At 37.9% G+C, this 24,711-nt stretch overlaps 2 protein-coding genes across 12 annotated transcripts in view; one reads left to right on the forward strand and one right to left on the reverse strand.

Moving 5' to 3' along the window:
• The window catches only part of SATL1 (spermidine/spermine N1-acetyl transferase like 1), a 28,677-nt gene extending 5,471 nt beyond the window's left edge, over positions 1-23,206 (forward strand). The window contains exons 3-6 of one of the 4 annotated variants that reach the window (XM_072817918.1): positions 9,859-9,939; positions 10,337-10,390; positions 11,559-11,599; positions 22,928-23,206. In XM_072817918.1, coding sequence (XP_072674019.1) covers positions 9,859-9,939; positions 10,337-10,390; positions 11,559-11,599; positions 22,928-23,098 — 347 coding nt within the window. In that variant the 3' untranslated portion in view covers positions 23,099-23,206. Of the gene's footprint in view, positions 1-9,858; positions 9,940-10,336; positions 10,439-11,558; positions 11,600-22,927 lie in introns of all 4 variants that reach the window. The other 3 variants (XM_072817917.1, XM_072817919.1, XM_072817920.1) reach the window with 3 other exon arrangements.
• Positions 1-24,711, reverse strand: part of APOOL (apolipoprotein O like) — a 245,795-nt gene that overhangs the window by 117,269 nt on the left and 103,815 nt on the right. The window lies entirely within an intron of this gene.

Raw genomic sequence — 24,711 nt, forward strand, 5'->3', positions numbered from 1 at the left:
CAAGAGGGTTCCCCTTTCTCCACATACTCTCCAACAATTGTGGTTTCCTGCCTTGTTAATTTTCCCCATTCTCACTGGTGTGAGGTGGTATCTCATTGTGGTTTTGATTTGTATTTCCCTGATGGCCAATGATGCAGAGCATTTTCTCATGGGCTTGTTGGCCATGTCTATGTCTTCCTCTGTGAGATCTCTGTTCATATCTTTTGCCCATTTCATGATTGGATTTGTTGGTTTATTTCTTTGCTGTTGAGTTTAAAAAGTTCTTTATAAATTTTGGAAACTAGCCCTTTATCTGATACATCATTTGCAAATATCTTCTCGCATTCTATAGGTTGTCTTTTAGTTTTGTTGACTGTATCCTTTGCTGTGCAGAAGCTTCTTATCTTGATGAAGTCCCAATAGTTCATTTTTGCTTTTGTTTCTCTTGCCTTCATGGATGTATCGTGCAAGAATTTACTGTGGCCGAGTTCAAAAAGTGTGTTGCCTGTGTTCTACTCTAAGATTTTGATGGATTTATGTCTCCCATTTAGATTTTTCATCCATTTTGAGTTTATCTTTGTGTATGGTGAAAGAGAGTGGTCTAGTTTCATTCTTCTGCATGTGGATGTCCAATTTTCCCAGCACCATTTATTGAAGAGACTGTCTTTTTTCCAGTGGATAGTCTTTCCTGCTTTGTCAAATATTAGTTGACCATAAAGTTGAGGGTCCACTTCTGGATTCTCTATTCTGTTCCATTGATCTATGTGTCTGTTTTTGTGCCAGTAACATACTGTCTTGATGACTACAGCTTTGTAGCACAACCTGAAATCCGGCATTGTGATGCCCCCAGCTATGGTTTTCTTTTTTAATATTCCCCTGGCTATTCGGGGTCTTTTCTGATTGCACACAAATCTTAAGATAATTTGTTCAACTCTCTCAAGAAAGTCCATAGTATTTTATTAGGGATTGCATTAATTGTGTAAATTGCCCTGGGTAACATTGACATTTTCACAATATTAATTCTTCCAATCCATGAGCATGGAATATTTTTCCATCTCTTTGTGTCTTCCTCAGTTTCTTTCAGAAGTGTTCTGTAGTTTTTAGGGTATAGATCCTTTACCTCTTTGGTTAGGTTTATTCCTAGATATCTTATGCTTTTGGATGCAATTGTCAATGGGATTGACTCCTTAATTTCTCTTTTTTCAGTGTAATTCTTAACGTATAGAAATGCCACTGATATCTGGGCATAGATTTTGTATCCTGCCACACTGCCGAATTGCTGTATGAGTTCTAGCAATCTTGGCATGGAGTCTTTTGGGTTCTCTATGTACAGTATCATGTCATCTGTGAAGAGGAAGAGTTTGACTTCTTCTTTGCCAATTTGAATGCCTTTTATTTCTTTTTGTTGTCTGCTGAGGCTAGGAATTCTAGTACTATGTTGAATAGCAGTGGTGAAAGTGGACATCCCTGTCTTGTCCCTGATCTTACGGGAAAGGCTCCCAGTGTTTCCCCATTGAGAAGGATATTTGCTGTGGGCTTTTCGTAGATGGCTTTTAAAAGGCTGAGGAATATTCCCTCTATCCCTACACTGTGAAGAGTTTTGATGAGGAATGGATGCTGTATTTTGTCAAATGCTTTCTCTGCATCTATTGAGAGGATCATAAGGTTCTTTTTTTTCTCTTGCTGATATGATGAATCACATTGATTGTTTTACGAGTGTTGAACCAGCCTTGCATCCCGGGGATAAATCCCACTTGGTCATGGTGAATAATCTTCTTAATGTATTGTTGTATCCTATTGGCTAATATCTTGTTGAGAATTTTTGCATCCATGTTCATCAGGGATATTGGTCTATAATTCTCATTTTTGGTGGGGTCTTCGCCTGGTTTTGGAATTAAGGTGATGCTGGCCTCACAGAACGAGTCTGGAAGTATTTCATCTCTTTCTATCTTTCTGAACAGCTTTACTAGAATAGTTACAGTTTCTTCTTTAAATGTTTGATAGAATTCGCCTGGGAAGTAATCTGGCCCTGGACTTTTGTGTCTTGGGAGGTTTTTGATGACTGCTTCAATTTCCTCCCTGGTTATTGGCCTGTTCAGGTTTTCTATTTCTTCTTGCTCCAGTTTTGGTATTTTGTGGTTTTCCAGAAATGCATCCATTTCTTCTACATTGCCCTATTTATTGGCGTATAGCTGTTCATAATATGTTTTTAAAATCGTTTGTATTTCCTTGGTGTTGGTAGTGATCTCTTTCTCATTCATGATTTTATTAATTTAAGTCTTTTCTCTCTTCTTTTTAATAAGACTGGCTAATGGCTTTTCCATCTTATTAATACTTTCAAAGAACCAACTTCTGGTTTTGTTTATCTGTTCCACAGTTCTTCTGGTCTTGATTTCATTGAGTTCTGCTCGAATATTTATTAACACTCTACTTCTGCTGGGTGTAGCACCTATTTGGTATTTTCTCTCCAGCTCCTTTAGGTGTAAGGTAAGCTTTAGTATTTGAGTTCTTTCCAGTTTTTGAATGGATGCTTGTATTGGGATGTATTTCCCCTCAGGACTGCTTTTGCTGTATCCCAAAGATTTTGAATGGTTGTATCTTCATTCTCATTAGTTTCCATGAATCTTTTTAATTCTTCTCTAATTTCCTGATTGACCCTTTCATATTTTAGCAAGATGGTCCTTTACCTCCACGTGTTTGAAATCCTTCCAAACTTCTTGTGATTTACTTCTAGTTTCAAAGCATTATGGTCTGAAAATATGCAGGGGACGATCCCAATCTTTTGGTATTGGTTCAGACCTGATTTGCGACCCAGTATGTGGTCCATTCTGGAGAAAGTTACATGTGCACTTGAGGAGAAAGTGTATTCAGTTGCATTTGGATGTAAAGTTCTGTAAATATCTGTGAAATCCATCTGGTCCAGTGTATCATTTAAAGCTCTCGTTTCTTTGGAGATGTTGTGTTAGAATACCTGTCGATTGTAGAAAGCGCTAGACTGAAGTCTCCAAGTATAAGTGTATTATTATCTAAGTATGTCTTAACTTTGGCTATTAATTGATTGATAGGCTTGGCAGCTCCCACATTCAGGGCATATATATTGATGATTGTTAAGTCCTCTTGTTGGATAGATCCTTTAAGTATGATATAGTGTCCCTCTTCATCTCTCATTAGAGTCTTTGGGATAAACTTTAGTTTATCTGATATAAGGATGGCTACCCCTGTTTTCTTTTGAGGACCATTTGAATGGTACATGGTTCTCCAACCTTTTATTTTCAGGCTGTAGGTGTCCTTATGTCTTAAATGCGTCTCTTGTAGACAGCAACTAGATGGGTCTTGCTTTTTTATCCAGCCTGAAACCCTGCACCTTTTGATCGGGTCATGAAGGCCATTCCCATTCAGAGTTACTATTGAAAGATATGAGTTTAGTGTCATCATGATACCTATTCAGTCCCTGTTTTTGTGGATTGTTTCCTTGGACTTCCTCTTTCTTTTACAGAGTCCCCCTTAATATTTCTTGGAGAACTGGTTTGGAGGTCCCTTTTGTTTTGGTTTCTGCCTATCTTGAAGCTCTTTATCTCTCCTTCTATTCTGAATGAGGGCCTGCTGGATAAAGTATTCTTGACTGTAGGTTCTTCTCTTTTAGGACCCTGAATATATCCTGCCAGCCCTTTCTGGCCTGCCAGGTCTTGGTGGAGAGGGCTGCTGTTAATCTAATATTTCTCCCCATAAAGTTTAGGGATATCTTGTCTCTTGGTGCTTTAAGGATCTTCTCTTTATCTTTGGAATTTGCAAGCTTAAGTATTAAATGTTGAGGTGTTGAACGGTTTTTATTGATTTTAGGAGGGGATCTCTCTCCTGGATCTGAATGCCTGTTTCTCTTCCCAGATTAGGAAAGTTTTCAGCTATGATTTGTTCAAATACATATTCTGGACCTCTTTCCCTTTCGGCACCCTTGGGAACCTCAATTAAACGTAGATTTTTCTTCCTGAGGCTTTCACTTATTTCCCTTAATCTATCCTCATGACCTTTTCATTGTTTGTCTCTTTTTTCCTCAGTTTCCCTCTTTGCCATCAACTTGTCTTCTATGTCACTCACTCGTTCTTCTACCTCGTTAACCCTCGTCGTTAGGACCTCTCGTTTGGATTGCATCTCATTTAATTGATTTTTATTTTCTGCCTGATTAGATCTAAATTCTGGAGTCATGAAGTCTTTTGAGTCCTTTGTGCTTTTTTCTAGAGCCACAAGTAGCTTTATACTTGTGCTTCTGAATTGGGTTTCTGACGTTGAATTGTAATCCAAATTTTGTAACTCTTTGGGAGAGAAGACTGTTTCTGATTCTTTCTTTTGAGGTGAGTTTCTCCTTCTAGTCATTTTGCTCAGTGAAGAGTGGCCAAAAACCAATTGTATTGGGACAAGGAGAAAAAGAAGAGAAAGAAGAATAGAAAAAGAAAAAAAGGAAAAAAACGAAGAAGGAAAAAAAAGGAGAAGAGAAAAAAAAGGGGTGTAAGCAAACAGAAAACAAAAAACAAGGGGGCGTATCCTCTGTTTCTATATACTGTAAATCCCTTTACTTCCCCTGGAACTTTCCTGCTGGGTCAATAATTTGTTTTTCCCCTGTCCGTCTAGCTGGTTCTGGTGAGGGGCCTGCTGTGCTGATTCTCAGGTGTCTGCACTTGGGGGAGCTGCTCAGTCTCCTGCTTGGTGCAAGGCTCAGTGAAAGTTGTTTAACCTGTTTACCCTGTGAGGCCACTGTGAAGCTCAGTGGGGGTTGTTTACCCTTGAGGCCCCAGAAGGAACAACCACAGTGGTGGCGGCCAGCTCTCCAGCCTTGTAAATCAGCTCCGGCAGTAACTATGGAGCTCTCAGTCTGCAGGGGCCTGGATGCTCCCGCGTGCGGGCTGCTGATCTGCACAGCTTGGGGGGGCCTGGTGGCAGGAGTTTCCTTGCTGTCCTGTGCCCTCCCGGCTTCTGCCTGTCCCAGGGGGGATCGCCGGATCTTGGGCTGTGTCCCCCGGCACCCTGGGCTCCAGGGCCTGTGCTGTTGGAATCACGCTCCCTGCCTCGCAGCTCCTTCTGCGCGGAGCCTCTGCTGGAGCCGCCTCCGAGCTGCACCTGGTTCCAGCCGGGCGCGTGCTGCAGCCCTTTAGGGAGCTAGGCCGCGGGGTGTGGCACGCTCTCCCCGGGGCACAGGTGCTCTGTTAGTGCCCCTGGGAGCCTGAGGGCATCCCCGCCCTCCTGGGATCCTGTCCGAGTTCCCTGGGAGCGCCTTTCCTACGCCTTTCCTACCGGGAAGATTGGTGAAGCTCCTGCTTCTCCGGGACGGGGCTTTCCTGTCCTGGGGGCACTCGCCACGGCTTTAGCCCTGCTCCTCGTGGAGCCCCTCCCCCTTGGATGCCTTTTGTTTCTTTATTTCTTTCCCCCGTCTTCCTACCTTGAAAGAAGCGCAAACTCTTCTCACTGTAGCATTCCAGCTGTTCTCTCTTTAAATTTCAAGCCGAATTCATAGGTTTTCAGGATGATTTGAAAGTTATCTAGGTAATTTTGTGGGGACAGGTGACTTGGGGACCCTACTCTTCTGCCATTTTGCCCAGCCTCTTCTTGTGATGTATTTTTTAATATTTTTTTATTTATTTAAGAGAGAGAGCCAGAGAGAACAAGTTGGGGGGAGGGGCAGAGGAAGAGGGAAAAGCAGACGCCTCTGCTGAGTGGGGAGTCCAGTGGGGCTCTATCCCAGGACCCTGAGAACATGACCTGAGCGGAAGGCAGATGCTTAACTGAGCCACCCAGGGTCACCTCTTGTGATGTGTTTACTTGTCTTTGCTATCAAAGTAATAGTGACTTCATAGAATGAGGACGTTTCTTCCTCTTCAAAAGTTTTGGAAGAGTTTAAGGATTGTGTTAATTCTTCTTTAAATATTTGATAGAACTCACCAGAGAAATCATCTCATGGTTCCTAACTTTTCTTTGTTGAGAAATATTTTGATTACTGATTCAAACTCTTGTTACAGGTCTGCTCATATTTTTTCTTTAATCAGTTTAGGTCATTTGTAATTTTAAAGGAATTTGTTCATTTCTTCTAGGTTATCTAATTTCTTGGTGTAAAGTTCATAGTATTTACTTATAATCCTTTTCATCTCTGTAATGTTAGTAGTAGTGTTGTTTTATTTCTTTTTTTAAAAGATTTTATTTATTTATTCATGAGAGACACAGAGAGAGAGGCAGACACAGGCAGATGGAGAAGCAGACTCCATGCAGGGAGCCTGACGTGGGACTCGATCCTAGGTCTCCAGGATCACGCCCTGGCCTGAAGGTGGCGCTAAACCGCTGAGCCATCTGGGCTGCCCTGTTATTTTATTTTTGACTTTAATTACTTGCATCTTCTCTCTTGTCAGTCTAGTTGTCAATTTATTGATATTTTCAAAAATCCAACTTTTGGTATTACTGATTTTTCTCTATTGTACTTTTTTCCCCCTTTATTTTATCTCTGCTCTAAACTTTATTATTACCTCTCTTCTATTAGCTTTGGGCTTACTTTGCTCCTTTTTTCTAGTTTCTTAAGGTATAAGATTAGGTTATTGCTTGAGATCTTTTTAAATGTAGGCATTTATAGGTGTAAGTTTCCAAGCACTGTTTTCACTACACTCCATAAGTTTCATATGTTGTATTTTCACTTTCATTCATCTCTAAGTGTTTTCTAATTTCCCTTGTAATTTCTTCTTTGAACTAGTGGTTAAGAGTGCATTAATTTCTACATGATATTCCTAGTTTCCTTCTGCTGTTGATTTCTAGTTTCATTCCACTATGATTAGAAAAGATACTTCTATGATTTCACTCTTTCAAATTTTATTGACTTGTTTTTTTTGGCCTAAGATATGGTCTATCCTAGAGAAAGTTCCATGTGCATTTGAGAAAAATGTGCATTGTGTTGCTGTTTGGTGTAGTGTACTGTGTATTTATTTTAGGTCCATTTGATATATATTGTTCAAATAATCTAGTAAATTATTCATCTCTGTCTGGTTGTTAAATATATTACTGAAATTGAAGACTTGACGTTTCCAACTCTTATTGTAGAGCTATTTTTCTATCTTCAACTCTGTCAGTATTTGCTTCATATATTTTGGTGCTCTGAGATTGGTACATAAATGTTTATAAATGTTTATCTTCTTGGTGAATTGATCCTTTTATTATCAAATAACCTCATTCTTTGTCTCTTTTAACAGTTCTAACTTAAAAGTTTATTGTGTCTGATGTGGTACACCCACCTCAGCTCTCTTTTGGCTATTATTTGGATGAAACATCATTTTTCCATTATTTCACTCTCAACTTTTCTGTGTGTCTATGTGTGTTTAAATCTAAAGTGAGTCTCCTATAGACAGTATATAGTTGGATCATATTTTTTAATCCATTCTGCTCATCTCTGTCTTTTGATTAGATTGCTTAATCCATTTACATTTAATTACTGAGGAGGGACTTCTGCCATTTTGCTGTTTTCTATATGCCATAGCCTTTTTGTTCATTTCCTCCATTGCTACCTTCTTTTGTGTTTTGTTGATTTTTGTATTGAAATATTTTTATTCCCTTCTCATTTCCTTATGTGTAAATTTTATAGATATTTTCTTTGTGGTTATTATGGAGATTACTTTTAACATTCTAAAGTTATAATAGTCTAATTTGAATTTATACCAGCTTAATTCCAATAGCATACAAAACTCTTTTGTACACCTCTATTTCCCTTCTTTTATATTATTGATGTTAGAGATTACATCTTTGTATACTGTGTACCCAATAACATACATTAATAATCAGTTTTATGCATTTGTCTTTAAATCATGTAGGAAATAAAAAGCAGAGTTATAAACAAAATTAAAATGACTCTAGTCCTTATAATTGTTCATGTATTTACCTTTAACTAGGTACCTTTACTTTTTTTTTCCTTTACTTTTATCTTTTATTTCTTTATGTGGTTTTGAGTTACTATCTAGTTTTCTTTCATGTCAATCTGAAGGACTTCTAGCATTTTATACAGGGCAGGGTCTAATTATAATGAAATCCCTCAGGTTTTGTTTTTGGTGGTGATCTGGGGATGTCTCAATTTCTCCACCATTTGTGAAGGGCACTTTTGGTAGAGCTAGAATTCTCAGTTGATAGGTTCCCCCCAGCACTTTGAATAGATCAACCCACTGCCTTCGGGTGTCCAGGGTTTCTGATGAAAAATCAGATGATAATCCTAATGATGATCCACTGTATGTGACAAGATCCTTCTCTCTTACCGCTTTCAAGATTCTTTTTTGTCTTTTAGCAGTTTGATTATGTGTCTTGGTGGTGTTCTTTTTCAATTTATACTTTTAGCAGTTTGATTATGTGTCTTGGTGGTGTTCTTTTTCAATTTATACTACTCGGGAGTTTGTTGAGCTTGGATTTGTAGATTCATTAATTGATTCCAATTTGGGAAGTTTTCAGCCACCATTTCTTCAAAAAATTCTTTTTTCCTGTCTCTTATCCTTTTGAGATTCTGCCTTAGAGTGTGTATATTGGCCCACTTGATAGAGTTCGATAAAGTCCCTAAGCTGTTTACTTTTCCTGTTGTTTTTATTTCAGTTCCTGACTTGGTAATTTCAATTGTCGTAATATTCAAATTCACTGATTTTTTTCTTCTGTTAGCTCAGTTTTGATTTTGAACCTCTACAGTGCATTTGCCACTTCAATTATTATGCTTATCACCTTCAGAATTTTTTGGTGGGGCTTCTTTTTTATAATTTGTATTTTGTTACTGAGATTCTTATTTTGTTCGTACATTTGGTCCCTGTTTTTGTGCATGTCTTTCCTTTAGCTCTCTTAGCATCTTTAAGATAGTTGTTTTAGTCTTGGTTTAGTACATGTGGCCTTCCTTAGGTATATTTTCTATTGACTTACTTCATTCTTTTGAATGGGGCATAGTTTCCGATTTTTTTATATGCCTTGTGACTTGTTGAAAAGTGGACATTTTAATCTTTTGTTTAAAGATTTTATTTATTTATTCGAGAGAGAGAGAGAGAGAGAGAGAGAGGCAGAGGGAGAAGCAGGCCCCATGCAGGAGGAAGTCTGACGTGGGACTCGATCCCAGGACTCCAGGATCAGGCCCTGGGCTGAAGGCGGCGCTAAACCACTGAGCTACCCGGACTGCCCTGGACATTTTAATCTTAAAATATGTTAACTCTGGAAATAAAATTCTCCCCCTTCCCCAGGGATGGCTGTTTTTTTTTTTATTATTGTTATGGGGTGTCTGTGTCAGAGATCAGCGTAAGTTACATGTTTAAGGTGTTCTAAGGCCTTTTCTAAGTCTGTATCTTTTCCTAGTTATACATGGTAGCTTTCTAAATTCTCTATATATGTGGTTGGTTTTAAATGTCAAAACAAATGTGGTTCTTTTTACATCTGGAAGCTGCTTTTATTGGTGAAGGTTGGAAAAATTGTGGCTAACTTCTAAGCTGGCACCTCAGCATTCAGAGTAACAATCCATGATCAGAACACAGAACTCCAGTATTTGGAGGATAAGTTCCGAAATGCCTATCCTGGCTCCAGCAAGACACTCAGCAATTCATGTTATTGACCGTACAGCTGCTTCCATGAGGCAAAGGGCCAGGGAAGACTTGTAAGCCACTATGGGCTGATAGCTGAATTTAACTGCAATTTACCAGCCCAGCTGTACTCTAGAAGTTCCAAGTGCTCAAAAAACTCTAGAGTTCCAAAATATTCACTGCCAGTACAGTTGTACAGGTGAAAAGATGAATTCCTAGTGCTGCCTACTTTACCACCTTCCTTTTCTTTACTATAAACTTTCTTTTTTTACTATAAACTTTCTAATCTTTCTAATACATTATTTATGAATTTATATTTCAGATTTACTCAGGGATGGCTTTGGGGACAATCCCCTTTTCTACTGCCTGATTGCAGAAGTACACAGTCAACAAAAACCATCAGGTAAAATAAATCTGCTTCTTCCAATTTAATCTGTAGTATACTTTCTCTACCCTGAAAATGAACAGTTTGATAGTATAGACTTACTATTAAATAGAGTAGGAGAGTATAAGTACATAAATTCATTTTTTTAAGAAAGAAAATGTGTGGTATATACTTGTATATGCATAGGAAAAAATTTGGAAGAATATACATTGTTAAAAGATGGCTTATCTTTTTAGGATTGTGTTATATGGGACTTAAACCTACATTATATATTTTCATATTGTTTGACATTTTGTCCAGTAAGCTTTTATTACTTTAATACTTAAAAAAAACTCTAAGATATTCAATTTTAGAGGAAAGACCACTCAATGATTCAAAGCCTTAGCCTCATTGTACCCTCTCTTCCCTCTTCTAGGCAAAGTGACTGTTGGATTTGCCATGTACTACTTTACATACGACCCCTGGATTGGCAAGTTACTTTACCTAGAGGATTTTTATGTCATACAAGCTTACCGAGGTCAAGCTACACTTAAATTATTACTTATAGTTTAAAAATTAAAATGGCATATTTTAAGGATAGGGCTTCAGTATAAATATGGTATTTAAGTTAGTTAATATAACTCACTTCTATTTCATGAGCCTGATCATTATCCTAGTTATCCTTGCATATGGTAAAAACTCAACCACAGATTTGGAAAGGACTTTCCATTAGTTCCTATAAAGGCCTGAATAAGCCAAATTATCACAGCTATCCTTTTTTTAAAGATTTTATTTATCTATTCATGAGAGACACAGAGAGAGGCAGGCAGAGACATAGGCAGAGGGAGAAGCAGGCTCCATGCAGGGAGCCCGATGTGGGACTCCATCCCGGGACTATGGGATCATGCCCTGAGCCGAAGGCAGACGCTCAACCACTGAGCCACCCAGGCATCCCAGCTATCCTTTTTTTAAAAAAAGGATTTTATTTATTTGGAGAGTGAGAGCACACAAGCAGGGGAATGGGCAGAGGAAGAGGGAAAACCAGGCTTCCCACTGAGGAGGGAGCCCAACACAGGGCTCAATCCCAGGACCCTGGGACCATGACCTGAGCCATAGGCAGAAGCCCAATCTACTGATTCACCCAGGTGCCCTGTAGCTATCCTTTTATCTTTAAAAGAAATGCATTTATGTTTTAGCCTGTTTTGTCTGAAAGTGAGTAAGAAATATATTATGATAGTGACAGTGACTCATTTCTGCTTCATCAATCTTTAAATCCAAAATCTCTTCTATTACCTTTGGAACCATATTACAATTCGGAGGAAGATATTAAAAATGTTAATGAGTTGAGTTACAACACAAGCTCTTAATATATAACAGCCAGATACATGTGTTTTTTAAAAAGATTTTATTTATTTATTCATGAGAGACACAGAAAGGCAGAGACAGTCAGAGAGAGAAGCAGGCTCTGTGCAGGGCACCCAATGTGGGACTCAATCCCAGGACACCAGAATCACACACTGAGTGGAAGGCAGAGGCTCAACCACTGAGCCACCCAGGCTCCCTGATATAGGGTTTATATTTTACTTAAGATTAAAGCAAATAAATTTGTTAAGTGGATTTTTTAAACATGGTTCATTTTCCATTATATATTTTAAAAGGTCTAGGTATTGGAGCTGAAATGCTGAAGAGATTAAGTCAGGTATGTATTATATTTAGTAAAGATATTCTATATGTTATCATTATCTTCATTAAATATTTAAGAGTGTAAATTAGATAATTTATCCCACCTTCTGAACATAACCTCAAAATATTTCTTTATTCCAATTAAAATAGATCTTCAAATCAGATATTCATATGGATTATATTTAAATTATATTTAATAAAAAATTGATTTCTACATAGTCCACAACCACACTATACACCACTTTGCTATAAAGCAGAGACAAGCAAGAGGGATATTAGAAGGCAATATTACCCATAAAATAGGTCCATGGTATGAATATAAGAATAGCATAAAAATCACTTCTGGTAAGTGGGGAGTAGTTGGAGCCTCCTAAGCTCATTTTGTCACAGGGATACAACTAGAAAACAGCCATATCTGTGGAACCAACCCAGAAAATGACCCCAAACTCTAGCAGAACAGACATTCCAGTTAATCAAGGAGAGGATGCCACATCAATAAGGGTAAGAGAGGGACACCTGGGTGGCTCAGTGGTTGAGCCCCTGCCTTTGGCTCAGGGCGTGATCCTGGTATCCAGGATCTAGTCCCATATCAGGCTCCCTCCCTCTGCCTATGTCTCTGCCCTCTCTCTCTGTATCTCTCATGAATAAATAAATAAATCTTTAAAAAATGGTAGGAGAGGCATAGAGAAGGTCAATAACCAAATTCCTGGGGAGACTAATCACAAAAGGGAAGGACGCCTCAAGCACATAGAAGGAAGAGGATCAGACTCCACCCCAGGCAGCCCAGGCATGGGGGATCTGCATTGGAGACAAGTACCCATAACATTTGGCTTTGAAAACCAAGGGGGTTAACTTCCTAAGTTTTTATAACCACCTAGGCTTAACTACAGGAACTTTTTTTTTTAATTGGAGTTCGATTTGCCAACATATAGTATAACACCCAGTGCTTATCCCATCAAGTGCCCCCCTCAGTGCCCATCATCCAGTCACCATCCCCCTGCCCACCTCCCCTTCCACTACCCCTTGTTCATTTCCCAGAGTTAGGAGTCTCTGATGTTTTGTCATCCTCTCTAATTTTCCCCACTCATTTTCTCTCCTTTCCACTATAATCCAGGAACTTTAAAAATCAGTGGGTTTAGCACTGAGAGTGAGAGGGCAGTAAGAAATTGAGTCCCCATTCTTAAAGAGACAGTATAACAAACAATCCTGCCAAGATACAGCATAGAAGCAGCAGTATGAAAAATACCTAGGATATCCAATATTTATTTACAAATCTCAGAATATGTGCTGGAAGAGCAGGGATCTTTAGGTCACTACTTTAAGAATAAAAGAGCTGGTGGTAGCCATTTCTCTCCTCCCCCACTCCCTACCTCACAGCCTATATAGCTGGATACTTGTGGGAAACAGGGGGTATGCTGCACCTACCTTGTTAATACTGTGCATCCCACCCCACATTCTCCTTTGGATCCCTTCCATCCAATCCACCCCACTCAGCAAGAGTCCCTCCAAAATAGCTCCTGTCAGGTCTTATTCAAGCAGCTCTGGCAGTGACCTGCACCAGTCCAAAATGACTCCTGCCCTTAGGGAAGGGATAGATAATCACACATATCAGTTTGACTGTAGCCCTAGCAGCCAAACCTTATAACTGGCAGTGCAGAGAGAGTGCCCTGATCAGCAGGGGGTCTGCAGGACCAGTATATGGACTGGGGCAGGCATCTGATATGATAACTGGTTCCATCCACCAACAAAAAACTCTCAGAGGAAGCATGGGGAGAGATTCCTGCAGTTTGGGGTCACTGCAACCATGGCACATTGGGGGCAGGCATTTGGTTTGCCAGCCCTGTCTAATAGGAAAAGCCTCTCAAGGTCCAAGGCAGGAAGAGCACCCTGCAGGTTGGTGCTACCACAACGCTTATGAGCAAACTGGGAATAGCATCTGATTTGTTTGCAGCCTCTGCCTACCAACATAAGCCTCTTCGGAGACAACACAAGAAAAGCACTCTGCAGTCTGGTATGGCTTCTGCCCTAGCAAACTGGGCTTAAGACAGACATTTGACCTGATTGTTGTCAATGCCCAACTATAAGCCTACAGCCACAAAATGGCCCCTTAACAGCATAGGACCAAATATGGCCCACAATAATCAAAGCAGGTCCTTGCAGCCAACTGGACTTAAAGCAAATGAGGCTTAGCCACAATAGGGCACACAAAAACCACATAGAAGATACTGATGAAACACCTGGTTCTGGTGAACAGGGGGCACAGTGCTGCAAGGCACCATAGGACCTCTTTTTTGTAAGGCCACTACATTCAAGACAGTATAGAGACATAACTGATTTCCCTAAGACATATAAACAAACATAGGGAGTTAGACAAAATAAGAGGAATATATCCCAAATGAAAGACCAGTATAAAACCACAGCAAAAGAGCTAAATGAAATGGATATAAGCAAGATACCTGATAATATATTTAAACTAATGGTCATAGAGATACTGGACTTGAGAAAAGTGGAAAATCTCAGGGAAACTTTCCACAAAGAAATAGAAAACAAAAAAGAACCAATGAGATGAGTAATTCAATAATTGAAATGAAAAATAGACTATAGGGAATCAATAGATTAGAGAGACAGAAGAACAGATCAGTGAGCTAAAAGAATAATGGAAAGCAATAAAGCTGAACAGGAAAAAGAAAAAAAATAATTAAAAATGAGAATATGTTTAGGGAACTCAGTGACGTTATCAAATCTAATAAAATTCACATTATACAGATCTCAAAAAGAGAAAAGAGAAGGAGACAAAACATTTATTTGAAGAAATAATAGCTGAAAACTTCCCTAATCTGGGGAAGGAAACAGATATTCAGATCCAGGAGGCACAGAGTCCCCAAGAAAATCAACCCAAGGAGATTCATACCAATACATATAATTATTAAAGTAGCAAAATAGTAGTGATAGAGAATTTTAAAAGTAGTAAGAGAAAAGTTATATACAAGGGAAATCCCATAAGGCTGTCAGCTGATTTTTTAGCAGAAACTTTGCAGGCCAGGAAGAAGTGGCATGATATGTTCAGAGATGAAAGGAAAAAACCTGCAACCAAGAATACTCATTTCATGGCTATCCAGCAAGGCTATCATTCAGAATAGAAGTAGAGAGAGAGTTTCCCAAACAAAAAAGAAAGCAGTTCATCATGACTAAACCATCCTTAGAAGAAACATTAAAGGGTATTCTTTGGGAAGAAAACATGATAATCAGGAGTTAAGAAATTATGAAAGGAAAGAAACTCCACAGTTAAATGCAAACAAAATAAAAGCCATAGATAAATCATTTATAGAACTACTATGGAGGTTAAAATGCAAAAGGAGTAAGACCAAGTGTATCTATAAATATAAAAGGATCCACAAAATGAAAGGACATGAAGTAGGGCATATTATACACAAAATGTGGGAGGCTTAATTGATCATCAAATTAATATAAACTGCTATGATATATGTTTGTTATTAGAAACCACAAATCATTCATCTGTCGATGGACATCAGGCACTTGATGGGATAAACACTGGGTGTTATATGCTGGCAAATCAAACTTCAATAAAAGAAAATATATAGAAATCAAAAAGAAACCACAAATCAAAAATATCTATGTAGAGTATCATGTCATCGGTGAAGAGGGAGAGTTTGACTTCTTCTTTGCCAATTTGAATGCCTTTAATGTCTTTTTGTTGTCTGATTGCTGAGGCTAGGACTTCCAGTATTATGTTGAACAGCAGTGGTGAGAGTGGACATCCCTGTCTTGTTCCTGATCTTAGGGGAAAGGCTCCCAGTGCTTCCCCATTGAGAATGATATTTGCTGTGGGCTTTTCATAGATGGCTTTTAAGATGTCGAGGAATGTTCCCTCTATCCCTACACTGTGAAGAGTTTTGATCAGGAATGGATGCTGTATTTTGTCAAATGCTTTCTCTGCATCTAATGAGAGGATCATATGGTTCTTGGTTTTTCTCTTGCTGATATGATGAATCACATTGATTGTTTTACGGGTGTTGAACCAGCCTTGTGTCCCAGGGATAAATCCTACTTGATCACTTGCCATCAGGGAGATACAAATCAAAACCACAATGAGATACCACCTCACACCAGTGAGAATGGGGAAAATTAACAAGACAGGAAACAACAAATGTTGGAGAGGATGCGGAGAAAAGGGAACCCTCTTACACTGTTGGTGGGAATGTGAACTGGTGCAACCACTCTGGAAAACTGTGTTGGAGGTTCCTCAAACAGTTAAAAATATACCTGCCCTACGACCCAGCAATTGCACTGTTGGGGATTTACCCCAAAGATACAAATGCAATGAAACGCCGGGACCCCTGCACCCCGATGTTTATAGCAGCAATGGCCACGATAGCCAAACTGTGGAAGGAGCCTCGGTGTCCAACGAAAGATGAATGGATAAAGATGTGGTTTATGTATACAATGGAATATTACTCAGCTATTAGAAATGACAAATACCCACCATTTGCTTCAACGTGGATGGAACTGGAGGGTATTATGCTGAGTGAAGTAAGTCAGTCGGAGAAGGACAAACATTATATGTTCTCATTCATTTGGGGAATATAAATAATAGTGAAAGGGAATAGAAGGGAAGGGAGAAGAAATGTGTGGGAAATATCAGAAAGGGAGACAGAACGTAAGGACTGCTAACTCTGGGAAACGAACTAGGGGTGGTGGAAGGGGAGGAGGGCGGGGGGTGGGAGTGAATGGGTGACGGGCACTGGGGGTTATTCTGTATGTTAGTAAATTGAACACCAATAAAAAATAAATTAAAAACAAAACAAAACAAAACAAAAAAAATATCTAATACATATACTAAGAGAAAGGAACACAAACATATCACTATAAAAAGCTATCAAAGACAAGGAAAGAGCAAGAGAAAAAATAGAGAACTACAAAAATACATATAAAACAAGTAACAAATAGCAACAAGTACATACCTATCAATAATTACTTTGAATGTAAATGAACTAAATGCTCTGGTCAAAAGACACAGAGTCACTGAATGGATATAGAACATAAAGACTCCTAACTCTGGGAAACGAACTAGGGGTGGTGGAAGGAGAGGAGGGCAGGGGTGGGGGTGAATGGGTGACGGGCACTGAGGGGGGCACTTGAGGGGATGAGCACTAGGTGTTATTCTGTATGTTGGCAAATTGAACACCAATAAAAAATAAATTTATTATAAACAATAATAAAAAAATTTTAAAAAAGAAAAAAAAAGAAGCAAACCCCATTGATAAGCTGCCTACAGGAGCCTCCCTTCAGAACTAAAGGTACATGCAAATGGAAAGTGACAGAGTGGAAAGATATTTACCATGCAAATGGAAGTGAAAAGAAAGCTGGGGTACCAATACTTAGACAAAATAAACATTAAAACAAAAACTAACAGGAGACAAAGAAGAACATTACATGATTACAAAAGGAACAATCCAACAAGGGGATATAATCATTGTAAATATGCATCCAATATAGGAGCACCTACATACATAAAGCAACTATTAACAGACATAAAGGAAAGAACTGACATTAATACAATGATAGTAGGGGACTATAACCCTCAGTTACATCAATGGATACATCACCCAGACAGAAAATCAAGGAAACCGTAGCTTTGAATGAAACACTGGAACAGATGGATCTAAAAGATATACTCAGAGCAATCCATCCCCGAATAGTGTAATACACATTATTTTCAAGTGTATATGGAATGTTCTCCAGAACAGATCACAGGTTAGGCCACAAAACAAGTCTCTATAAACTTAAAACGATTGAAATCTATCATGAATCTTTCTGACCACAATGATATGAAAACAGAAATCAAACACAAGAAAAGAATCTGGAATGAATACAAGTACATGGAGGCTAAATAACATGCTATTAAACAATGAATGGGTCAACCAAGAAATCAAAGGGGAAATAAAAAGAATACATAGAGACAAATGAAAATGAAAACATAACAATCCAAAATCTTTGGGATCCAGCAAAGCTGCTTTAAGAAAGAAGATTATAGGGATCCCTGGGTGGCGCAGCGGTTTAGCGCCTGCCTTTGGCCCAGGGCGCGATCCTGGAGACCCGGGATCAAATCCCGCGTCGGGCTCCCTGCATGGAGCCTGCTTCTCCCTCTGCCTGTGTCTCTGCCTCTCTCTCTCTCTCTCTGTGACTATCATGAATAAATAAATAAAATCTTTAAAAAAAAAGAAAGAAGATTATGGCAATATAGATCTACCTGATAAACTAAAAAAAAGCTCCAATAAAGAACCTAACGTTACACATAAAGGATATACAGAAAAAACAAGGGCCAAAGCCAGTAGAAAGAAGGGAATAATAAAGATTATAGCAGGAATCAATGAAATAGAGACTAGAAAAGAAAAAAAAAACTATAGAGCAGATCAATGAAACCAGGAGCTAGTTATTTGAAAAGATCAACAAAATTGATAAACCTTTATCCAGATTGATCAAAAATAGGAGAGGACTCAAAATCAGAAATGAAGAAGAAATAACTCAAAAATACTAAGGATTATAAGAGAATATTATGAAAAATTTTATAGCAACAAATTGGACAACCTGGAAGAAATGGATAAATTCCTAAAAATATATGACCTTCCAAAACTGAATCCGGAAGACAAAGAAAATTTGAATAGACTGATCACTTGCAGTAAATTTGAATCAGCAATCAAAAACCTCCAAACAAAAGTTAGGACCAGATGGCATCACAGGTGAATTTTACCAGACATTTAAAGACAATTTAACATCTTTTATTCTCAAACTATTTCAAAAAATGGAAGGAAAGATTCCAAATTCATTCTACAAAGACAGCACTACCATGATTTCAAAACCAGATAAAGACACTACAAAACAAGAAAACTAAAGGCAGTGTCTCTGATGAACATAGATGTAAAAATCATCACAAAATATTAGCAAACCAAATCCAACTATTCACTTAAAAATTATTTCCTATGATAAAATGGGATTTATTCCATGGATGCAAGGGTGGTTTAATATTCACAAAACAATGTGATACATCACATCAACAAGAGAAAGGATAAAAACCATTTGATCATCTCAATAGTTGCAGCAAAAACATTTAACAAAGTACGACATCCATTCATGACAAAAACTGTGCAGAGTAGGTCTAGAGGAAACATACCTCAACACAATAAAGGCCATATAGGAAAATCCAACAATTAACAGCATACTAAATGGTGAAAAACAGAGCTTTTCCCCTACAATCAGGAACAAGATGAGACTGTCCACTCTTACCACTGTTATTCAACATCATACTGCAAGTCCTAGCACTGCAATCAGACAAGAAAAAGAAATAAAAGGCATCTGACTTGGTAAAGAAGAAGCAAATGACAGGATACTGTATGTACAAAACCATAAAGACTTTAGCAAAAACTACGAGAACTGTTAAATGAATTCAGTAAAGTCACAGGATACAAAACTAATATATGAAAATCTGTTGCATTTTAATACACTAATAAGTAAAAAGAGAAATTAAGACAACTGCATTGATAATTGGACTAAAAACTGTAAGATATCTAGAAATAAACTTAATCAAGGAGGTGAGTAATCTGTGCTCTAAAAACTATAAACCACTGATAAAAGAAACTGAAGATGATACAAACAAATAGAAAGGGATTCCATGCTCATGGAGTGGAAGAACCATATTCTTAAAATGTCCATACTTTCCAAAGCAATCTACAACTTTAATGCAATCCTCATCAAACTACCAACTCATTTTTCACAGAACTAGAATAAATGATCCTAAAGTATGTATGGAATCAAGACACTGAATACCCAAAGAAATCTCTAAAATGAACAAAACTGGAGGTAACACAATCCCAAATTTGAAGATATATTACAAAATAATGAAAACTGTCTAGTACTGGCACAAAAATAGACACATAGATCAATGGAACAGAAGAGTCCAAAAATAAACCCATGCTTTTATGGTCACTTAATCTATGACAAAGAAGGCAAAGAACATGCAATGGAAAAGACAGTGTCGGGATCCCTGGGTGGCGTAGCGGTTTGGCGCCTGCCTTCGGCCCAGGGCGCGATCCTGGAGACCCGGGATCGAATCCCACATCGGGCTCCCGGTGCATGGAGCCTGCTTCTCCCTCTGCCTGTGAATCTGCCTCTCTCTCTCTCTGTGACTATCATAAATAAATAAAAGAAAAAAATATTTAAAAAAAAGGAAAAGACAGTGTCTTCAACAAATGGTGTTGGAAAACAGGACAGCTAAGTACATCATGAAACTTGACCACTTTCTTACATCATACACAGAAATAAACTCAAAATGAATTGAAGATCTAAATGAGAGACCCAAAACTATAATTCCTAGAAGAAAACATAAGCAGTAGTTTCATTGACATCAGCCATAGAAACATTTTTTTTTTTTATGTTTCTGAGATGAGAAACATTTTCTCATCTGGCAAAGGAAACAAAAATACTACTGAGACTATAGCAAAATAAAATCCTTTTAGATAGGAAAGGAAACTATCAGCAAAACAAAAAGGATACCTACTGAATGGGGGAAGATATTTGCAAATGATAGCTCTAATACCAGGTTCATATCTAAAATAATGTAAGAGCTTATACAACCCAGTACAAAAAAGAAAAAAAAATCTATTAAAAAGCAGTCAGAGGATCTGAATAGACATTTTTCCAAAGAATACAGATGGCCAACAGACACATGAAAAGATGCTCAACATCATTCATCATTAGGAAAATGCAAATTAAAACTAGGATGAGGGCAGCCCCGGTGGCTCAGCAGTTTAGTGCTGCCTTCAGCCCGGGGTGTGATTCTGGAGACCCGGGATCGAGTCCCACGTCGGGCTCCCTGCATGGAGCCTGCTTCTCCCTCTGCCTATGTCCCTGCCTCTCTCTGTGTGTCTCTCATGAATAAATAAATAAAATCTTTAAAAAAAAAAACTAGGATGACCTCTCACTTTATATCTGTCAGACTGGCTAAAATCAAAAATATAAGAAATACCAAGTGTTGGCAAGAATATTGAAAAAAAAAGGAACCCTCCCTCGTTTACTGTTGTTGAGAATGCCCATTTCATGATTGGATTGTTTGTTTCTTTGGTGTTGAGTTTAATAAGTTCTTTATAGATCTTGGAAACTAGCCCTTTATCTGATATGTCATTTGCAAATATCTTCTCCCATTCTGTACGTTGTCTTTTAGTTTTGTTGACTGTATCCTTTGCTGTGCAAAAGCTTCTTATCTTGATGAAGTCCCAATAGTTCATTTTTGCTTTTGTTTCTTTTGCCTTCGTGGATGTATCTTGCAAGAAGTTACTGTGGCCGAGTTCAAAAAGGGTGTTGCCTGTGTTCTTCTCTAGGATTTTGATGGAATCTTGTCTCACATTTAGATCTTTCATCCATTTTGAGTTTATCTTTGTGTATGCTGAAAGAGAGTGGTCTAGTTTCATTCTTCTGCATGTGGATGTCCAATTTTCCCAGCACCATTTATTGAAGAGACTGTCTTTCTTCCAATGGATAGTTTTTCCTCCTTTATCGAATATTAGTTGACCATAAAGTTCAGGGTCCACTTCTGGGTTCTCTGTTCTGTTCCACTGATCTCTGTGTCTGTTTTTGTGCCAGTACCACACTGTCTTGATGACCACAGCTTTGTAGTACAACCTGAAATCTGGCATTGTGATGCCCCCAGATATGGTTTTCTTTTTTAAAATTCCCCTGGCTATTCGGGGTCTTTTCTGATTCCACACAAATCTTAAAATAATTTGTTCTAACTCTCTGAAGAAAGTCCATGGTATTTTGATAGGGATTGCATTAAACGTGTATATTGCCCTGGGTAACATTGACATTTTCACAATATTAATTCTGCCAATCCATGAGCATGGAATATTTTTCCATCTCTTGGTGTCTTCCTCAATTTCTTTCAGAAGTGTTCTATAGTTTTGAGGGTATAGATCCTTTACATCTTTGGTTAGGTTTATTCCTAGGTATCTTATGCTTTTGGGTGCAATTGTAAATGGGATTGACTCCTTAATTTCTCTTTCTTCAGTCTCATTGTTAGTGTATAGAAATGCCACTGATTTCTGGGCATTGATTTTGTATCCTGCCACGCTACCGAATTGCTGTATGAGTTCTAGCAATCTTGGGGTGGAGACTTTTGGGTTTTCTATGTAGAGTATCATGTCATCAGCGAAGAGGGAGAGTTTGACTCATTCTCAATGGGGAAGCACTGGGAGCCTTTCCCCTAAGATCAGGAACAAGATAGGGATGTCCACTCTCACCGCTGCTATTCGACATAGTACTGGAAGTCCTAGGCTCAGCAATCAGACAACAAAAAGACATTAAAGGCATTCAAATTGTTGTTGAGAATGCAAAGTAGTGCAGCCACTGTGGAAAACAGTATAGGGATTTAAAAATTTAAAAACAGAATTACCACATGATACAGTAATTCCACTACTGAGTATTTACCTAAGGAAGTTGAAAATACTAATTCAAAGAGATATATGCACCCCTATGTCTACTGTAGCATTATTTATAATAGCCAAGCAATGGAAGCAACCCATGTGTTCAACAGATAAATGGATAAGAAGATGTGGTATGTATATTTACATATATATATACATACACACAATGGAATATTACGGAGACATAAAAATAATGATATGTTTCCATTTGCAACAACATGGATGTACCCAGAGGGTATAATTCTTAGTGAAATTCAGCCAGAGAAAGACAAATACTTTGTAATTTCATTCATATGTGGAATTTAAGAGATAAAATTAATGAACAAAGAAAAAAAGTCAAACAGAACAACACTCTTAAATACAGAGAACAAACTGGTTGTTGCCAGAGGGGAGGTGGGTGGGTGGGGATGGGTGAAATAGATAAAGGGAATTAAGAGTGGACTTAACTTGATGAGCATGAGAAATATATAGAACCACTGAATCATTATACTGTACACCTGAAACTAATATAACACTATGTTAATCATACTTGAATTGAAAAAAACATAGTATAAAAATAAGATCCTTTTGTAATTTGGAAATGCATATGAAATTTTAGGAACTTTTTCTATAGAATAAAGGAAAAAAACTGTATTGGATTTCTAGAAAAACCAATTAGTAGACTTTGCAAATCATTTCTGTACTTTTCAAAGAAAATTTCTTATAGTTTTAGAGAAGTCCAAGAGTTAACTATTATATTATTATTTGGAAGTATACATAGTGCATTGCATGTAGACCTTTAATAAAATAAATGTATTAATGAAGACTATACTTTCAAGTAAAAGTAATCTCTATTTGTTTTTAAACAGATAGCCATCAGAAGCCAGTGTAACTGCATGCACTTTCTTGTTGTCATTTGGAACCAAGCTTCTATTGACTACTACACTCGTCGAGGAGCTTTAGACCTTTCATCTGAGGAGGGCTGGCATCTGTTCAGATTTAACAGAGAAGAACTCATGGATATGGCAAAGGAAGGCTGAAAGAGGATTCATCTCAATTTGTCCCAACATATGCTCCAACATTTGAATGTCACCTGAGTCCAACAGCAGTTTGACTTTGAGTGTCGTACAATACAGCAAGTGATCAAACTCTGGTTTGAGCAGATTTTTTACTTTGAAACAGATTTGGCAGATACAATCAACTTGCCTTTTTCCAAACTAATATACTAATAACTAGTAGCATAGCTGATGATCCAAAAGAGTAGATAAACCAAGAATCACTTTATAGTTGGTGTTAGTATATTTTTTACCTACCATATCTCACTAAATTTAAAATGTTTATATTTTCACATCTTAACACAGCTAAAATTGGAATAATGATCAAGTGGTATCACTTTTTTCTTAGAGGTAAATAATGTATCTTAGATTTGATGAAATATGGATTCATTTGATTATAAACAGATCTGAGGTACAAAAAATTCTATATGCATATATTTCTTTCCTCTCTGGTAGAAATATAAGCCCTATGATAGAATTATAATTCCTTTTATATCCTGTGTTGCAACTAGCATAGAACATGTGGGTTCCTACTGTGTACCAGGTATTTCATGAGCATAAAAGCTACACAAAAATGATTCAGTCATACCCACAAGGAGTCTTGTCTGTGAAAAGTACTTAACTAGTTTTAGTTTTATAATAAATTGGTTGGGTTGTCACAGCTATAAACACCAAGTGTAAGGGAATGTAGAATAGAGAACATTTAAATCCTACCTTGGAGGACTGAGAAAGGTGACACTGTAATTGGGTTTGAAGGATGAGTAGTAAGTTGGAATATGGAACAGAAAAAAATTCTAAGAGGAAATACCAGCATAGGCAGAAAAAACAACTTAAAATAACAAAGCATGTTCAAAGAGCAAGTGATATGTCATAGATAAAATATAATGTACATTGGCAGTAAGGTGGGAAAGGAGAGGGAAGATAGGATTAAAGTTGAATTGGGATCATAAGGGCCTTGTATGTCATGCTTGGGAGTCTTGTTTTAACTGTTTAGGCAGTTATGCGCCACTGAAGATTTCAGAGAGCCAACTAACTATATGGTTTTTAGAAAGGCAGTATGTCATAACATGTCAGATGGGTTATAAGAATAGGGTAGTGGACACTATGTTAGCTGAAGCTCAACACTCATTCCATATTCCTTACTCCTTGCCTTCCTTACCATAGAAAAAATATGATTTGCAAATTTTCCTTGAGCTAAGGTGGCTACATGGTAAGCTCTGGTTAAGATATAGACAAGAATTCTGAGAGGGGCTCTAAGAAAGCATTTACTTTTCTGATAATAGAGGGTCAGAAGCATATAGCAGAATTTGTCCTAATTTCTTCCTACTTTGAATGTGCATGTATTCCTCAGAGGAACAACAGCGATTTTGTGACCATGAGATGACAAATTCACATACTAAAGAACAGAATGGAAAGAGAAAATGTTTAGGTCCTTGATGGCACTAATGAGCTACTGAATGAATCCTGTATTAATTCTGGACATTAAGTAGACTCTTATTCACTGTTAACTGGTTTACTGCTACCTGCAAACAGAACACATTCTGAAGTGACAGAAAACAAGGTTGATGGAGGGCAGCTGGAGGGCTACCCTAATAATT

This window comes from Canis lupus, chromosome X, assembly GCF_048164855.1.
Source record: "Canis lupus baileyi chromosome X, mCanLup2.hap1, whole genome shotgun sequence".
Classification (NCBI taxonomy): Eukaryota; Metazoa; Chordata; class Mammalia; order Carnivora; family Canidae; genus Canis; species Canis lupus.